The 15,557-nt window shown below is 46.3% G+C and overlaps 1 protein-coding gene across 1 annotated transcript in view; it reads right to left on the bottom strand.

Moving 5' to 3' along the window:
* The window catches only part of LOC311101928 (laminin subunit alpha-1-like), a 64,672-nt gene that overhangs the window by 33,381 nt on the left and 15,734 nt on the right, over window positions 1-15,557 (bottom strand). Inside the window, exons 4-12 of the mRNA XM_084143171.1 lie at window positions 11,903-12,145; window positions 10,378-10,557; window positions 9,986-10,075; window positions 8,987-9,104; window positions 7,579-7,757; window positions 7,030-7,135; window positions 2,067-2,224; window positions 1,726-1,866; window positions 1,314-1,478 (exon numbers count right to left, since the gene is read on the bottom strand). Of these exons, the coding sequence (XP_083999297.1) occupies window positions 1,314-1,478; window positions 1,726-1,866; window positions 2,067-2,224; window positions 7,030-7,135; window positions 7,579-7,757; window positions 8,987-9,104; window positions 9,986-10,075; window positions 10,378-10,557; window positions 11,903-12,145 (1,380 nt within the window). The remainder of the gene's footprint in view (window positions 1-1,313; window positions 1,479-1,725; window positions 1,867-2,066; window positions 2,225-7,029; window positions 7,136-7,578; window positions 7,758-8,986; window positions 9,105-9,985; window positions 10,076-10,377; window positions 10,558-11,902; window positions 12,146-15,557) is intronic.

Raw genomic sequence — 15,557 nt, 5'->3', positions numbered from 1 at the left:
GGGAGCCATTTATTATGTTCAACATAGGAGGGCCAAGCACAGGAAGTAGCTCTTTCAGTAGTTTAGTTGGAATAAGGTCCAGTGTTACCGGAGGGTGTCGCAGTTCTGGAGTGATCCCACTAGGTGTCCTCCTCCGACAACCTTAGGCACCTCCTCACTCACAGTCTGGACTAATCATGATCCTATTGGTGTCACCTGTGTCTACCTGTTCACCTGTGTATTTATGCCCTCACTTCCCATACTCAGTTGTCTCTGCTAGTTTCTCTATGCTCAGCAGTACTAATCAGTGTTTGATCGGGAAAGTATGTACAGGTACTCGAGTGTTCTCCCTGTTTCTTTATTATTTCAGTCGTAGTTACTATTTCGTATTTTGGCTGTCAGCCTGTTTTTGGAGACTTATTTGCGCCACCTTTCTTTTATCGTGTTAAGTCCGTTATTTTGTATCCTGGCTTCGGGACCACCAGTAAAGATCTTTGTTTCACCATCTCTGCCTAATGTCTATCCTGTACCGCACCTGGGTCACACCTCACACCAACCCTTCCAGTCCAGTATGCAGCTTGAAGGTTTAGTGGCCATGACTATTTTCATGAATGTGTCAAGAGATACAGGATTAAAAAACTTGAGCGTCTCCATTGATCCTAGGTCCTGGCAGTTTTGTGCAGACTCAAGACAGCTGAGCTTTGGAGAAATACGCAGATTCAAAGAGGAGTCTGTAGTTTGCATTCTAATGATCATGATCTTCATGAATTCATCACTGCTGAAGTGAAAGGCATCCTCTCTTGGGGGATGCTGCTTTTTAGTTAGCTTTGCGACAGTATCAAATATACATTTTTTAAGTTGGAAAAATAGGATGATCGAGCAGCAGTGAGGGCTCTTCGATATTTCTCTGTACCGTTCCAACATCACAGGACCCGGCCCTACTTGACTATAATTACAGGTCACCCTGTATTAACACACAGTGGGAGGAAAGAAGAGGGGGACTACAAAGGATGAGCGGAAATATTTGTAGTCCCCCTCTTCTTTCCTCCCAAGGGAGAGAAAGAGAAGAGAGAGAGGAGAGTGAAAAAGAGAGAAATACAGTAGCAAGAGAGACAGAGAGAGAAAACTACAGGGAGAACAGAGGTCTATTTCCTCCCTCCTATGGGGATTGTGAAATCAATTTGTCCCAAGCTAATACATGCAGGTCATTAGCTAGCTGGACATGTCACTGTGACAGACAACTTCGAGCTCAGAAGGAATACGGGAACTCCATAGGTGAGAGTTTAGTGTAGGTGGCATAGGAACAGTATACTGTATGTTAGCAAAACTCTTACCCTGTTTCCCAGAAAACCCTCCGGGGCGGCCCAGGTAGACACAAAACGGTACGACTGGATCATGGTGATGCTGGGGACAATGAGGTTGTTGTCGTCATCAGTGAGGGGTGCCGTGTAGATGGAGACGCTTTGGGTTGGAAGGAGCCATCCATTGGAGTGAACAGTCTATGGGCCAGGAGAAAACTTCTTCAATACATTTGTCATGAGAACATCACAGGCAGATCCAATTTACTGGTTATGTGTTATTGAGTTCTACAGTATCAAAGAGTTTAAAGGCTCCCAACAAAACGATGTGGAACCATTGGAGTTGGTTGCTGCATATTATGGATATTCTTGTCCAAAGGAACAACTAGGTAATTAAATGGATGTGTGTATGAGGGTATATTTGGATGTGGGTGTTACGGTGTGTTACCTGAGACAAAGACCAGGGTGAACTCTCACACACGTCAGACACACCGAAGCAGAAACACTCTGTGCATCCCTCTGGGTTACGGTCCTCCAGGTTGTAGAAACCCTGCTTACACAGGTCACAGTTGGCCCCCATCACGTTCTCCTAAGTCACACACACACAGTGGAGAAGATCAGGTTAGGGTGATTAGTTTGGTAGGAACATTCAGGGACAATGAGCACAAAACTGTCTTAGCCTGTTGAGCTAAAACCTAGGCATTAGCTCAGGGAGCTAACGCAAGTCTTCAGGTCTTCAGGCAAGGTTACTCATCATGCAAGTGTTACCCTATATTACCCCAGTGTTACCTTGCAGATGCACTCTGTGCAGGGGTCGATGTTGAGGCTGCCTTCCAGACTGCACTCACAGCGTGAACACAGGGGGAAGTCCTTGTAGCCAAAGGCACAGCGTTCACAGCGCTCACCTGCAAAGCCCTCTTTACACAGACACTGGCCTGGGTTCAGACCTGCACAGCACAGTCAATACAGCACAGTTAGCATAGTCCAGTTAGCACAGTCAATACAGCACAGTTAGCATAGACCAGTTAAGTTAGCACAGTTAATACAGCACAGTTAGCATAGTCCAGTTAGCACAGTCAATACAGCACAGTTAGCATTGTCCAGCTAGCACAGTCAATACAACACAGTTAGCATTGTTCCAAGGTGAGCGGCAGGCGAGGTGAGTAGTCATGCTGTACTTCGCTCCGCAGGTAATATGACACATTACATTACAACGGAACGATTTGATTAGTGTAATGTTAGCTAGCTACATAGTTGTATTTGTATCAAAGATAAAGGTGTAGTATAGAGAAACTATCGAGGTTAGCTAGCCAGCTACATTCGTTCGCAGCGACGCCGTTTTTCAAACAAAGTCAACACCGCAGCCATTGCTAGCTAGCCAACACTACCAGCTAGCAGTACTGTAGCAACTAAATACAATATCCTTTTAGCCAGCTACATTCGTTCGCAGCAACGCCGTTTTTCAAACAAAGTCAACACCGCAGCCATTGCTAGCTAGCCAACGCTACCAGCTAGCAGTACTGTAGCAACTAAATACAATATAATTTTAGCCAGCTACATTCGTTCGCAGCGACGCCGTTTTTCAAACAAAGTCAACACAGCAGCCATTGCTAGCTAGCCAACACTACCAGCTAGCAGTACTGTAGCAACTAAATACAATATCATTTTAGCCAGCTACATTCGTTCGCAGCGACGCCGTTTTTCAAACAAAGTCAACACCACAGCCATTGCTAGCTAGCCAACACTACCAGCTAGCAGTACTGTAGCAGCTAAATACAATATAATTTTAGTCAATGAGAATTTTGCAACATAAAGCTTCCCTTTCTGAACATTCGAGATGTGTAGTCCACTTGTGTAGCTAGCATGACTGACTTTGTGCTAGCTAGCCAACGTTTAATTATTGCTGCGTTATGAAAGGAACTAGACACGGACACGAATTATCTGTTTAGTGTGTTAACACACTATTGGTAGTTTGTTGTAACCAAGTATTGGTGCTTGTCACACCCTGGCTCTGGGACTCTATATGTTGAGCCAGGGTGTGTTCATTCTATGTGTTAGATTTCTATGTTGGTAGTTCTAGTTGTGTTTATTTCTATGTTGGCTAGAGTGACTCCCAATCAGAGGCAACGAGTGTCAGCTGTCGTTGGTTGTCTCTGATTGGGAGCCATATTTAAACTGTCTGTTTTGTGTTTGTGGGTTCTTGTTCCGTGTTGGTCATTGTTACCGTGGACTTCACAAGTCGTTTCTTGTTTTGTTTATTGTTGTCTATTATCACTAAAGATAATAAAGTTTAATCATGTTCGTTCATCACGCTGCGCCTTGGTCTATTCCCTACGACGATCGTGACAGTGCTAAACCGTGTGTTATTGGATGCTAGCATGCTAGTTAGCTATGGCGTCATAGGATACGGTGCCCTGGGCGGATTTCATGGAAGAATACTGTACCAAGTTAGCTAGCTGAATAAAGTAAGTTAGAGTCTATTCCTAGAAACATTGAACCGCTGTAGTTTACAACAATTATAATTTCTAAAGTGGAAGTTGGGAGAGTTATATTCGGGTGTTTCAGTGAAACAACTATAGTTTCTGAAGTGGAAGTTGGGAGAGTTATATTTGGGAGTTGTGGTGAGGGAGGCCCCGCTCTCTCCTTTCCCAGATGTTTAGTTCATTTCATTCCAATCTCCTCTGCATTATTGTAGCCATTTGCTGCAGCCTGTCAACTATGCCTCTGCCTATCCCTGTTCTCTCCTCTCCGCACAGGCTACACAAACGCCTCACACCGCGTGGCTGCTGCCTCTCTAACCTGGTGGTCCCTGCACGCACCACCCACCTGGAGTTCCAGGTCTCAGGCAGCCTCTGGAACTGCCGTTCTGCTGCCAACAAGGCAGAGTTCATCCCAGCCTATGCTACCCTCCAGTCCCTCGACTTCTTGGCGCTGACGGAAACATGGATTACCACTGAAAACACTGCTACTCCTACTGCTCTCTCCTCGTCTGACCATGTGTTCTCGCATACCCCGAGAGCATCTGGTCAGCGGGGTGGTGGCACAGGAATCCTCATCTCTCCCAAGTGGACATTCTCAATTTTTCCCCTAACCCATCTGTCTACCTCCTCATTTGAATTCCATGCTGTCACAGTCACTAGCCCATTTAAGCTTAATATCCTTGTCATCTATCGCCCTCCAGGTTCCCTTGGAGAGTTCATCAATGAGCTTGACGCCTTGATAAGTTCCTTTCCTGAGGATGGCTCACCCCTCACAGTTCTGGGGGATTTCAACCTCCCTACGTCTACATTTGACTCATTTCTCTCTGCCTCCTTCTTTCCACTCCTCTCCTCTTTTGACCTCACCCTCTCACCGTCCCCCCCTACTCACAAGGCAGGCAATACGCTTGACCTCATCTTTACTAGATGCTGTTCTTCTACTAATCTCACTGCAACTCCCCTCCATGTCTCCGATCACTACTTTGTATCCTTTTCTCTCTCGCTCTCCTCCAACACTACTCACTCTGCCCCTACACAGATGGTAATGCGCCGCCGCAACCTTCGCTCTCTCTCTCCCGCTACTCTCTCCTCTTCCATCCTATCATCTCTTCCCTCTGCTCAATCCTTCTCCCTCCAATCTCCTGATTCTGCCTCCTCAACCCTCCTCTCCTCCCTTTCAGCATCCTTTGACTCTCTATGTCCCCTATCCTCCCGGCCGGCTCGGTCCTCCCCTCCAGCTCCGTGGCTTGATGACTCATTGCGAGCTCACAGAACAGAGCTCCGGGCAGCTGAGCGGAAATGGAAGAAACCTAGACTCCCTGCGGACCTGGCATCTTTTCACTCCCTCCTCTCTACATTTTCTTCATCTGTTTCTGCTACTAAGGCCACTTTCTACCACTCTAAATTCCAAGCATCTGCCTCTAACCCTAGGAAGCTCTTTGCCACATTCTCCTCCCTGCTGAATCCTCCCCCCCCCCTCCTCCCTCTCTGTGGATGACTTCATCAACCACTTTGAAAAGAAGGTTGACGACATCCGATCCTCGTTTGTTAAGTCAAATGACACTGCTGGTCCTGCTCACACTGCCCTACCCTATGCTTTGACTTCTTTCTCCCCTCTCTCTCCAGATAAAATCTTGCGACTTGTGACTGCAGGCCGCCCAACAACCTGCCCGCTTGACCCTATCCCCTCCTCTCTTCTCCAGACCATCTCCGGTGACCTTCTCCCCTACCTCACCTCGCTGATCAACTCATCCTTGACCGCTGGCTATGTCCCTTCCGTCTTCAAGAGAGCGAGAGTTGCACCCCTTCTCAAAAAACCAACACTCGATCCCTCTGATGTCAACAACTACAGACCAGTATCCCTTCTTTCTTTTCTTTCCAAAACTATTGAGCGTGCCGTCTTTAGCCAACTCTCTTGCTATCTCTCTCAGAATGACCTTCTTGATCCAAACCAGTCCGGTTTCAAGACTGGTCATTCAACTGAGACTGCTCTTCTCTGTGTCACGGAGGCTCTCCGCACTGCTAAAGCTAACTCTCTCTCCTCTGCTCTTGTCCTTCTAGACCTGTCTGCTGCCTTTGATACTGTGAACCATCAGATCCTCCTCTCCACCCTCTCCGAGCTGGGCATCTCCGGCGCGGCTCACTCTTGGATTGCGTCCTACCTGACCGGTCGCTCCTACCAAGTGGCGTGGCGAGAAGCTGTCTCCGCACCACGTGCTCTCACCACTGGTGTCCCCCAGGGCTCAGTTCTAGGCCCTCTCCTATTCTCGCTATACACCAAGTCACTTGGCTCTGTCATATCCTCACATGGCCTCTCCTATCATTGCTACGCTGACGATACACAACTAATCTTCTCCTTTCCCCCTTCTGATAACCAGGTGGCGAATCGCATCTCTGCATGTCTGGCAGACATATCAGTATGGATGACGGATCACCACCTCAAGCTGAACCTTGGCAAGACGGAGCTGCTCTTCCTCCCGGGGAAGGACTGCCCGTTCCATGATCTCGCCATCACGGTTGACAACTCCGTTGTGTCCTCCTCCCAGAGTGCGAAGAGCCTTGGCGTGACCCTGGACAACACCCTGTCGTTCTCCGCTAACATCAAGGCGGTGACCCGATCCTGTAGGTTCATGCTCTACAACATTCGGAGAGTACGACCCTGCCTTACACAGGAAGCGGCACAGGTCCTAATCCAGGCACTTGTCATCTCCCGTCTGGATTACTGCAACTCGCTGTTGGCTGGGCTCCCTGCCTGTGCCATTAAACCCCTACAACTCATCCAGAATGCCGCAGCCCGTCTGGTGTTCAACCTTCCCAAGTTCTCTCACGTCACCCCGCTCCTCCGCACGCTATAAGGTGAATGCACCAATTTGTAAGTCGCTCTGGATAAGAGTGTCTGCTAAATGACGTAAATGTAATTGTCCAGCTAGCACAGTCAATACAGCACAGTTAGCATAGTCCAGTTAGCTTAGTCTAGTTAGCACAGTCAATACAGCACAGTTAGCATAGTCCAGTTAGCACTGTCACTACTGCACAGTTAGCATAGTCCAGTTAGCACAGTCAATACAGCACAGTTAGCACAGTCAATACAGCACAGTTAGCATAGTCCAGTTAGCTTAGTCTAGTTAGCACAGTCAATACAGCACAGTTAGCATAGTCCAGTTAGCACTGTCACTACTGCACAGTTAGCATAGTCCAATTAGCACATTCAATACAGCACAGTTAGCATAGTGCAGTTAGCACAGGCACAGTACATTATAGTTCCGTGTTTGTACCTTTCTCCAGCTTGGCGTGGTTGTCATCTCTGATGCAGGCAGGAGTCAAAGACCCCCTCATGTCACAGCCACACTCCACACATGGGTTCTCATCGTAGGGCGACACCTACACACACACACACACACACACACACACACACACACACACACACACACACACACACACCCAGGAGGAAACCAATACACAATGACCATTCACATTCCACACAAGGTACACACTGCAATTAAAAGTTTAAAATCGCTATTCATCCATCCAAGCAAGGGCCATCACACCAATATAGTTCCTCTCTACAGTCATTATAGGAGGACACAGTAACACAAAACTCCATTATCTTTTGTTGAGCCACAGCCACAGAACCAAAACTAGAATTTTATTGTCCAATCACAGACAATAGGAATGTACACAACAGTGCACAGAAAGGCTTACGCCACTAGGCGGGGACACAAAGGAAGACCAGGGGGGTCCTCAGGAAACAGGGACCATATTGATGGATTGGATTACGGGGACCATAGGGACACAAAGAGGGCATCGGATTACGGGGACAGTACCTCGCTGGGTCTGTAGAAGCCATCTGCGCAGGTCTCACAGTTGACACCGGCCGTGTTCTGGGTACAATTGATACACACACCCCCGCCATGGAAGTGACCATGCAAGTTCATGCTCATCTTGTGGTCGTCCATAGTTTGGTTGTAATAGCAGTCCTCGGCCTTGTCGTGGCAGTTACATTCTAGTGGAGGAGAATATTAAATAGCTCAGATAATTACTAATGCATCTTAAAGGTAGACTCAGATATTGCGATGAGCGAGATGCAAGACTTTGCTCTCACACGATCACACACAGTATCTGTGCATGTGCATGGGTTCGCTTCACACTGTTAGAGCGTGGTAGGTACGGGACCAAAACAGCTGAGAAGTTTAGCCTCGTGCTTCACTGCTCCTAGTTGTTGCGGAAATTGACCCACTATGCTGTTTATTTTGTGCACTAACGTCATATCGCTGAGTCTACCTTTAAATGTGAGAGTAGTGAAAGGATAATTTATATTAAGAAAACATGAGTGTGAAAAACATTAGGAACACCTTCCCAAATTGAGTAGCACCCGTTTTGCCCTTAGAACAGCCTCAATTCGTCGGGGCATGGACTACAAGCATTGGAGCCCATGTTGACTCCAATGTTTCCCACAGTTGGCTAGATGTCCTTTGGGTGGTGGACCATTCTTGATACACACTGGAAACTGTTGAGCGTGAAAAACCCAGCAGCGTTGCAGTTCTTGACACACTCAAACCGGTGCGCCTGGCACCTACTACCATACTCTGTTCAAAGACACTTAAATATTTTGTCTTGCCCATTCACCCTCTGAATGGCACACATACACAATCCATGTCTCAACTGTCTAAAAGGGATCATAGCTTTCACCTGGATTCACCTGGTCAGTCTACGTCAAGGAAAGAGCAGGTGTTCCTAATGTTATGTACACTCAGTGTATGCATACTGTTCACACAAGTTTTTATTTTATTCTGTACTTTGAGTAAACACGGTATGTGCAATTTCATTAAGGTGCTGAAACAGCTGAGATATGATGATATCAAATATGACATTTACATAAAAAGCTTGTAAAAGCCCGTACAGTAGCTAACTCTGCTTCACATCTATTGATATTAAAATGCTTGAATTCTTTCAAAAGTGTCTCATGGAATTCACCAGAGGGACAGGAAACAAGAACCTCTTTCATGTGTGTCAACGAATAAGTGAAACATGCAAGTGGATTTAATTGAAAAGCGTGAGAGTTATTTTATCTGATCTGGCACACTTTAAATCAAGTCTAAATCCAGCATGTAATTCCGTTGTCTTTATTTACTAAGCGACAACCCAAAGCAAACATGTACAGTATGGTCTTCTACTTAAGATAAGGTTTAGACTTATTTCCCCTTAGGCCCAAAAAGACCAAGTGCAGCTTACTCTCGCATGTGTAGCCGTTGGAGAGGGTTCCCGGTTGCCACGGTTCCTGGTGGTAGCCGGGGCAACACTCATTACAGCTCTCCCCACAGGTATTGTGCTCACACACACACTGCAACTTCTGAGAGGACAAAAGAGAGAGAGAGGTGAGGAGGAGCCACAGGAAGTGACCGATTAAGTCCTATTGCCAGCTGGGAGTGGGACACACACACACATTATTTCCTAATTTTTCCTTGTCAAACAAACAGCTGGTCCTATACAAGGTGTGAAGTGACACGTGTGTGTTGTATGCGTATCATGTCATGATGTTTGTGTGTTACAGATGTAGGATCTTAATTTGAGCCAGTTTTCTACAGCAGGAAAATTATCCTCCAACAACAGGAAATGTGAATTTGTATGTGGATTATTATAATACATGGACATTTTTGGGGTCTGAAATTTGAAAGCCTTTTTAAACTTCAAATATACTTCAAGTTTTACATTTCCTGCATTGCAGGAAAGTTCTCCTGCAACAGGGAGGTCAAATTAAAATCCTACATCTGTACGTTGGTGTGAAATATATGAGTGCATTTCCAAGTGGCAAGTTGAAGGGTCACAGGATTAGTGCTTGCTTTCTCATCCTCTTGTTAAGGTGACATTCCCACTTAATGAGGAAGGCAACCAATTCTACTGAGTAAATGTTGAGCCGAACCATTCCTCCAGGGACTATGGGGGGGGGGGGCTGGGAATACTAAATTCACTTATAAAACAAATGTGTTTGCCAAATTGATTTATCATAAAGAAGTATTACTACCATACTTTGCATAAAATAGATATAAAAGTACTCTTTAGTACAGCAATGAACCAATGTTGACCCTGATAAGAGGAGCTTAACTGGGTCAAAATGTTTAACATCTCACACAATATGTGAAAGGCAGTAAATAAGTTTTACACAAAAAAAAAGCTGAATGACAACCACCGTGTGAGTCTGAACGGGCAAAACTGAAGACGGCCTGGAGTTACCTTGGCAACGGGGTCCAAGGGGCAGCTCTGGGCGTGGCCGTAACAGATGCACATCCCGCCCACTGAGATGTCCTTGATTGAATAGTAGTACTGCAGAAGGAAACACAATGCCAATCAAGTTAGAATGACAAGACTGAAACAAAATACAAAGCCAATTAATTACACTCAAATCTGCCTGGAGAAATGACAACTGATGTATCAACTCATACTTCACACATTCAGATGCAAATAGCTCATAACCAACCATAAAAATGCAATATACATTTTGAAAACGTTTTTCAAGACAACGCACAAACCACATATTTTGAATGAATGACCAATTTGGTTTAACATACTATTTAAACAGAAAACAGAACAGTTAGTGAGTGCTAGTGATAGTGCTTTAGTCATACCCGTCTGGTGACGATGGGGTCCACCTCCTTGGGGTCACGGTAGCTGAGGGTCATGAGGTCGGCGTTGAGCGTGCGGATCCTCTGCAGACGCAGCCGGATGTAGCGGGCTGAGGTGAAGTCTAGCAGCTCTGGGGTCAGTTGGTCAGCACTGGGCCGCCCGTTGATCAAAGACGTGTGGATCTGAATAGGGCAGAAAAAGATGGACGACGACGTCAAAGGACCTTCATGACCAAATATGGCTTAATAAATCACAAAGTCATTTTTCATTTTATTTTTACACGTTTTCGATCAAAGACTAGTGGCAAAAATGAACAACACACATACAGTACATATTGACAGAATTACGTCATTACGATACTTTTTTCCCTGATATCACTTGCCAGTCAGACCAACAGGCAAATGACATAACACAGGGCTAAACAATATAAGACAGGATCAAGGATCTCACTGTGGGCTTCGGGGTGCGTCTCAATAGTCTAAAGTGGCTTCATCTCCTTGTCTCCCTTCCTTGTTAAATTACTGAGATGCACCCCCAGGGGCTGTGAGAAACCACAGAGTATCCTAACCACAGATGTTCATTACGGCTCTGCCTCGGCTAGAGTGACAGTAGCCCAGCAGGCTGGCTGGCGTCTGGAACTCCGGGAAAGCAGGCTTTCATTATCGGGAGGACGGTTGAGTCATCCCTTGTCTGGACTACAGGTGCTAGAGGGGGGTGCACAGAGCTCATTCTCATCCAATTATCTGCGCTGAACCGGACCTAGTAAAGCAGTGGTCTGAAACTCCCGGCCTGTGGGTCACCAACATGCAGCTCATGAGCTCAATGTGGCTCGCAGGCCGGGAGTTTCAGACCACTGTGGTAATATAAAGTTTAAATAAATAGATAGCTACCTCTCCATGCTCCAGGGGTACGAGGCGTGAGTAATAAATAGATAACTACCTCTCCGTGCTCCAGGGGTACGAGGCGTGAGTAATAAATAGATAGCTACCTCTCCGTGCTCCAGGGGTACGAGGTGTGAGTAATAAATAGATAGCTACCTCTCCGTGCTCCAGGGGTACGAGGCGTGAGTAATAAATAGATAACTACCTCTCCATGCTCCAGGGGTACGAGGCGTGAGTAATAAATAGATAGCTACCTCTCCGTGCTCCAGGGGTACGAGGCGTGAGTAATAAATAGATAGCTACCTCTCCATGCTCCAGGGGTACGAGGCGTGAGTAATAAATAGATAGCTACCTCTCCGTGCTCCAGGGGTACGAGGCGTGAGTAATAAATAGATAGATACCTCTCCGTGCTCCAGGGGTACGAGGCGTGAGTAATAAATAGATAGCTACCTCTCCGTGCTCCAGGGGTACGAGGCGTGAGTAATAAATAGATAGCTACCTCTCCATGCTCCAGGGGTACGAGGCGTGAGTAATAAATAGATAGCTACCTCTCCGTGCTCCAGGGGTACGAGGCGTGAGTAATAAATAGATAGCTACCTCTCCGTGCTCCAGGGGTACGAGGCGTGAGTAATAAATAGATAGCTACCTCTCCATGCTCCAGGGGTACGAGGCGTGAGTAATAAGAGGTACAGATGACCTCGTCGTCTCGTTTGTAGGTGGGGGGTCCGAGGCGGGGGGTGATGTTGTAGTGGGTCAGACATTCTGTGTCGCTGATGGCGTAGTACTGCCAGGGTGTGTACTCAACACCGTCCATTGAACGCTCCAGCACCCAGTTACCAGGACGAGGGGAGTTGGCTGCCTTGATGATGATGTAGGCCACCTGGAAAATCTGTAGACACAGACAGACAGACAGATTTTAATATTTAATATTTAACAGTGTGAGTACAAAGGACACACACACACACATGCACTCATGCACAAACACACACACCCATAATATTTTATGTCTGGATCTCCATTTTATTGTGCATGACTGAAAGCTCAAGCTGTGCACCTTACATATGAGTCTTTGATTGACAAGGAGCACAACAGGTCTGTTTTAACGTAATAACAGTGTACTGACACATTTAACCACTCAGCGTTAAACCACAAACTCTCTGTAACCCTCTTTCATGTGGCGTAGTCACAATGTTAATTGCATGTTTGATTGAATTCCAGTCTTAGTGCATCTGGCCCTAACAGCGTGGCATATGACCCCTTACACATCATATGATAGGTTACCAAGCTAAAGTGTGGTCTGTAGCTAACAATTAAAGCTCACTTGAACCCCACTGTGAGACCTTGCTTCCACTCTCTCACTGTCTCCTCAACACTCCCCTATGGCCCTTACACAGTCACAGGGCACTACTAGACTGCCATTGCAATGGAGATGTTATTTATTACCAGAATGTCCTTTCTCATTCTCTCTTTACCTCTCTCTCACCTCTCTATGACCCTCTCAGTGACACTAATAACAGTCTAGCCTGCCTCACATAAACACACATAGAACCTGAGCTAGCCGTTATCGGCTTCTCCAATTGGCTTGTCAATGGTGCGTTTCCCCAGGGGCTAAGTGGAAACTAGACACCTGGGACAGGAAGCTTACACTTCATCCCCACCCCCCCTCTGTTAAATCCTCCCTAAAGGTTCCAGGCAGCGACACGAGGCTGTAAGTCTACCTTGCGGACAGGAGGCACACCTGCTGGCATGTCACAGCTGATTTACGGCCGATTCATAACTTCCTCAACGGCGAGGGAACGCGAGCGTTAGCGGGTATCGTCGCCAAGCCACACAAGTCGTTCCAGTGCATCTAAATGTCAATCCCCCCTCAGCGCTGAGATAGATCATTTGAAATGGAGAGCTGGTTGACTTCCCTCAGGTTATGTCTGATCCTCAAGTTACAGAATGATTAGCCCGTATGGGCTTCTGAAAGCTAGACAAGACGTTCGGTTCAAACATCTTTGGCTAAATGCCTTAGTCTGTATAGAAACCATAGGGTTGACAGATTCTGAAATCCTCTCTACAGCCTTGAAAGATTCACCTGTATGGGCCTCTGATAGCTAGACAAACATCTTTGGCTAAATGCCTTAAGGCCTTCCCACACTGTACTTCATATTTAGTATTTTACAATTATTATATGTTGCACTGTGCGATGTTACCAAATAAAACTCTTGATATTAATCTGGCCAGATTGTACGATTTGTTTCAGTTTTGTCGTCACATTCTGCTATTGGCTTGCGTGGCTAAATTAGCCGATGTAGGTTACGCCAACTGCAGAGGTGTATTTGATCTGCACATGTGCCAGCACCAGCAGAGCAAGCCTCCCTCTATGCTCATGCGCAAGTGAAGTGAGTTTTGAAAAAGTATGCATTTTAGAAATAGTTTTCATACACAAACTTTATATGTCCCAAAAGTATTTTTTTGCATTTATTAAAATCCCATCAGTTAGCCTGATTTCAGATATGTCATGTGAACAAGATTATTAGGGAAATAGTTATTCTTGCAAAGCATGTAAACGTTTAAATCAAACTATTATATTAATCAGACTATTTACAATAATCATATTTTTGTGTGTGCATACTCAGTGCCTATTGGTCGGTCACCGGGATCAGCTCGTAACACCAGCCACACTACATGATAAAGGCTCCAAATTTCAGACACAGACAGAACTCTGGTCGAAGCCTACGACCGCACTTAGTGGTACTTAATCGGCAGACCTAGACGCTGTCACACTGAATGAGCCAAGATGTGTGACAATCATTTACGACCAGAAAATTTGCCATAACGGCAAAATCGTGGCATAAGACGGATAAAATTGTACAGTCTGTGCAGACTTTTAGTCAATATGGGAATGTTTGGGTTGCCAGATTCTGATATCTTTCCATGTCCTTGAGATGACTAGATAGACGGCTGGGACAGGAAAGGTAATGTGGTCAGTGAGGTTAACATTCCTGTCCCAGCAGCAGCTTTCTCTCTCTGGGGCTTCAATCTGTAGAATCATTTTGACAGGAAGCATCATTATTTTCATCAAGGAAGCTTGGTCACCAGAGCTTCTTTCTTTGGTTCTTTGGCCCAGTCTAATCCAGAATGTGTGTGTGTGTGTATGTGTGTGTGTGTCTACGACCTCCCTCAAAGGTGCTTAGTGTTCTCGTGGGGCAAACAGATGCTGTGACTGGACTGGGTTAGTTAATCTGGATCCATATGGACTACAACACATTCCAGTCCTGGATGGAGGCAGACCTGAACAGTGGACTAGCTGCCTTTGTGCCTCAAGTTAACTAAAAGCCCATTACTAGAGCACTCAGTTTAGAGGATACAAGTTAGCTAACATCACCAGATATCAGTTATTTCAAATGTAAAACCAATGAAATCAGATATCTGTGTCAGAAATTGGGACAGTTTGCTGAAATTGTGATCTGAGTGCCACATTTCAGCAATATGTTTTGACGTGGCTAGTTACTGTGACTGCTAGAATACAAAGTGTTAGTCATTACTAGATGCTGAGGGCAAAGTTGTTCCCACTGTGTCTCTTTAGCCACCCAGTCGTTACCATTAAATCCCATTCCGCCCAGTAGGACACAAAGCCCTGTGTAATGGTGTGCCTCGGCTAAGCTGCCTGGTCACTGTGACTGGCTGGCGGACTTTGATGTGAGCTAGCAAGACCTGGCTGCCAGTAGCTGCGGGAAACAGGCAGAGGATTATCTTTGTAATTAGCTGCCATTTTGGATCAGGTGGGGGGGTTTGGCAGGGGTTGTCTCAAAGGATAAGTGAAAAAGTCTGACCAGTGTGTTAGAAGCCTGAATCGTGGGGTAATCGAAGGGTAAACTGTGACCTACGAGACAAAACGAAAACACATACACTTACTAACACTTTTCCAATTGGAGTAACATTAAGGAATAGAAGTGTGCTTCCCGACCGGTAGCCAGACTAGCCTCTGTGCCAGTTTGGCCGACGGGAGAGCGGGTGAAAGATAACAAGGCGGGAGAAGACAGTCAGGGGTACCCGGCCAGTGGGAACGAGCGGAACCAGGCTGCAGGGGAGAGACAGGAGGATTACCCATCAGCCCCTAAGCCATCAAAGGGGCCCAGTTCACCAGTTGAGCTTCGCCCTGGGCGGGGCCGGGGCTGTGGAGCTCAGAGAGCGGAGCTAAGTCCCCTCACTGGAGGGAGAAGCCTAGACCAAAACTAAAGAAATATGGCCACCACAGACACTGAGCAGAGCTATGTCCTTCTTGCTACTAATCACCAACATGCTATAAAGAC

This window comes from Coregonus lavaretus, assembly GCF_964263955.1.
Source record: "Coregonus lavaretus genome assembly, chromosome: 2".
NCBI classification, from domain to species: Eukaryota; Metazoa; Chordata; class Actinopteri; order Salmoniformes; family Salmonidae; genus Coregonus; species Coregonus lavaretus.
This window is presented reverse-complemented; position numbering and strand designations above follow the sequence as displayed.